This window comes from Drosophila busckii, chromosome 3L (genome assembly GCF_011750605.1).
Source record: "Drosophila busckii strain San Diego stock center, stock number 13000-0081.31 chromosome 3L, ASM1175060v1, whole genome shotgun sequence".
NCBI classification, from domain to species: domain Eukaryota; kingdom Metazoa; phylum Arthropoda; class Insecta; order Diptera; family Drosophilidae; genus Drosophila; species Drosophila busckii.
Window position 1 is genome coordinate 19,781,470 of NC_046606.1, and position 2,915 is coordinate 19,784,384.

Consider the following 2,915-nt stretch of genomic DNA (forward strand, 5'->3'; position numbering starts at 1 on the left):
CATTTGGCTTAAATTATTTGCATTTTTACCTGATGCCATGCTAGTTACATATTAAAACATTCTTTAATACAATGACAAAGCCTAAAAGCCTAGAATCAATTGTAAACGACTTTTGTAACAGGCAGGGTGTTGTAAGTGGTTGAGCAGCTGCCATACTGCGATCCACTGAAGCTTATCCTCTGCTTGATGATTCGATATATATTTGAAAGTATATATTGTAAACACACACTATACATAATATATATATATAAAGAAAGTTGTATTTATAAAATTGAAGTATATTAATGGCGGATATGAATACTATAATAAATAATAATAAATGAATTGGCTTTATGATATACTCAAATTCGTATATTTATCTATGTATTATTATACAAAAACAACAGTGTAATACATTGGAGCGGCCGGCTTGGTTTTTTATACTGAAAATATGATCCTATAATAATAGTAAGGTATATAAGTGTATATGGCTTGGAATATACTAATATAAGAATGCAATGCATATGAATGGAACGAATATATCTATTGTATAATCATGAAACGCCCCATAGTGCATAAATTAGGGCGGGTATATTTTCTTTTGCAAAAATCGTCCACCAGAATTGGATTCTACGAATTCATTCTAAGAAACTTTCACCATGAAACCACGATGAGAAATATGAAGATTGCACATTACAGGTCTTTATGATATTTAAGATATTTAAACTTTTTTTTTTATGAATATTTCAACTATGTTTGACCTAATTGTGATTCATCTTTTTACAACCAATTGAATATATATATATATTTTTTAAGTATATAAAAAGTTGGTTGCGACCAACTTTAATTTGTTCTTTTGTTTTATTTATTTAATGTCAACTATGACTTGGACTTTTTTTTTTAGTTTTTTATTTATTTATTATGTCGACGATAAAAGAAAATGATTACAAAACATATTTAAATTTAATTTGAAAAGTATTTAAAAATTACGTTTTTGTTTTTAAATTCGATAAGCTTATAGATTAGTTCGAATACACTGAACGCGTCGCGCTGACTTTTTATGCATTTGGTTTGACGGATGCCGCAAAGCAGTGTAGACTTGAAACCGCATAAACATTCGCTAATATCCATACTAAGTCCTAAGCTATACTCCCCAACCCCGTGATCGCAATATACTGAATAATTTATCATAATGCTAAGCAACTAAAGCTTTAATGAATCAAATAAATAATGCCACGCATACAGGTTTTAGTATATGAATGTGTACATGTGTATATTTTCCCTGATAATTAGTTGACCTAGTTGTCGTTACCCCGGCCCCGTCGAAATTCACTTCATTTTCTACCACACCTTCCTTTTTGGCTCTTAGCAAATGTCATTTTCATAAAAAGCTGTGAAATAGAATCATATTGCGCTTTTTACTTTAATTACGACTATTTTAAATTGGTTTATTTCGGCGATCACGCTGCTGTCTTGATTTCCCCAAGGCTGGAGGGCATCGCATTTTCTTGAATGTAGGACGTTTTATTGCCCCTGTAGCCCGACGCCTAGTCGCTCTGCGTTTGACAGCCTTAGGAACTTTAGAAGTTAACTATATATGTTGGTAACATATGCGCACATGATCTAACCTGGTTTTGTTTGGCTATGGTCTTGAGTGTCGCTGGTCTTTTTGGACTCAATTTGAATGGCATTCTGACACGCTTATCGCTGAGAGAGAGCAATCCAAGATTAACACCCATCGCCACAGCAAATTTAACCGCTCGCCTTAAAGTACCATATGGACCAATCACGTCCTCCATGATCAAGTCCTGCACCTGATCACATAGCTCGTCGATTGAGGAACCTATGCAAATTAAATTTAATTAACACATATGAATGTACATATATCAACGTTTGTGTATGCGTAACGTACAGAAATTTGATTGACGGCCTAAAAGTGACAACAAGTATGGTAAGAGAGATGTGTTATTGCTTTCCATATTTAATTTTCTCAAGATGCTCTCAATATGGACTAAATAAGATTTGTTTTTAACAAAATTAAAAAAATGTTTCTTATATGTAATTTGACATATTTTTAATAGATGATTATTTTCTCAACGATTGCTATTTATTTTTTATGCTTATCATCAAGCTTATTGTTTATATTATTATTGTTTACGAAATATTATTAGTATTTAATGAAAGTCAGAGCTGCCGTTTAGTTAGTAATTTGTCAAACGTCGCCGTCTCTATCACTCTTGTTAGAGTGGTCGCTTAGCGACCAGATTTTGATACGCAGCAGCATATTCCCTTTCTCTCAGCTGCAGTGCATGTCTAAACACTCTCAAAAGAGAACCGAAAAGTTACTGTCCGGTTTTGGGGAAATAAAGCTTAATATTATTTAAATTTTTACTTGTTTTCGTTTCAGCTCAGGGCGTATTTTGAGCCATATAAATTGGAAGTTCTGATACTAAGTTGAAGAAAAAGCCAAAGCATCACTCAAGCTTGCCATCAAATTGCAAATGGGATCGTTATAAGATTTATTACTATTATTATTTATTATATTTATTTATTTAAATTTGGTATCGGTCAATAACATGACTTGGCTGGTGGGGGTACATCGATTTGTGGAGGAAGGGTAAGAAAACATTAAGAAATAGAAGCAAATTATTTTGGAAGAGTCTACATACTAAATTTTCTTGGTTTAGATATTAATAGTCTTCGAGTTATTTTCGCTCATACGGACAGCTGGACTCAGCTTGTCTTGCTGATAAAGAATGTAGGAGCGTTTGTATTACAATGGTATATTTAATAATTTAACGCATTCACTTTGCCTGTTAAGTGACTTTAACTTTTACACAGCCTTTTTGCTCCCTCAGTATATAAACACAACTTATTCGGTTCAACTACGCTTCAACTTTTTCTCGCTTAGCTCTCGGCTTCTACTTAACGCTATC

At 32.9% G+C, this 2,915-nt stretch overlaps 1 protein-coding gene across 1 annotated transcript; it reads right to left on the bottom strand.

The window, feature by feature from the left end:
* Positions 1-1,192: 1,192 nt before the first annotated feature.
* LOC108599270 lies at positions 1,193-2,019 on the bottom strand. Its single transcript, XM_017986067.2, has 3 exons — positions 1,892-2,019; positions 1,608-1,822; positions 1,193-1,557 (listed from the first exon to the last, which is right to left on the bottom strand). The coding sequence occupies exons 1-3, from the start codon at positions 1,956-1,958 to the stop codon at positions 1,504-1,506; spliced, it is 336 nt and encodes a 111-aa protein (XP_017841556.1). The 5' UTR covers positions 1,959-2,019; the 3' UTR covers positions 1,193-1,503.
* Between the last annotated feature and the right edge of the window lie 896 nt (positions 2,020-2,915).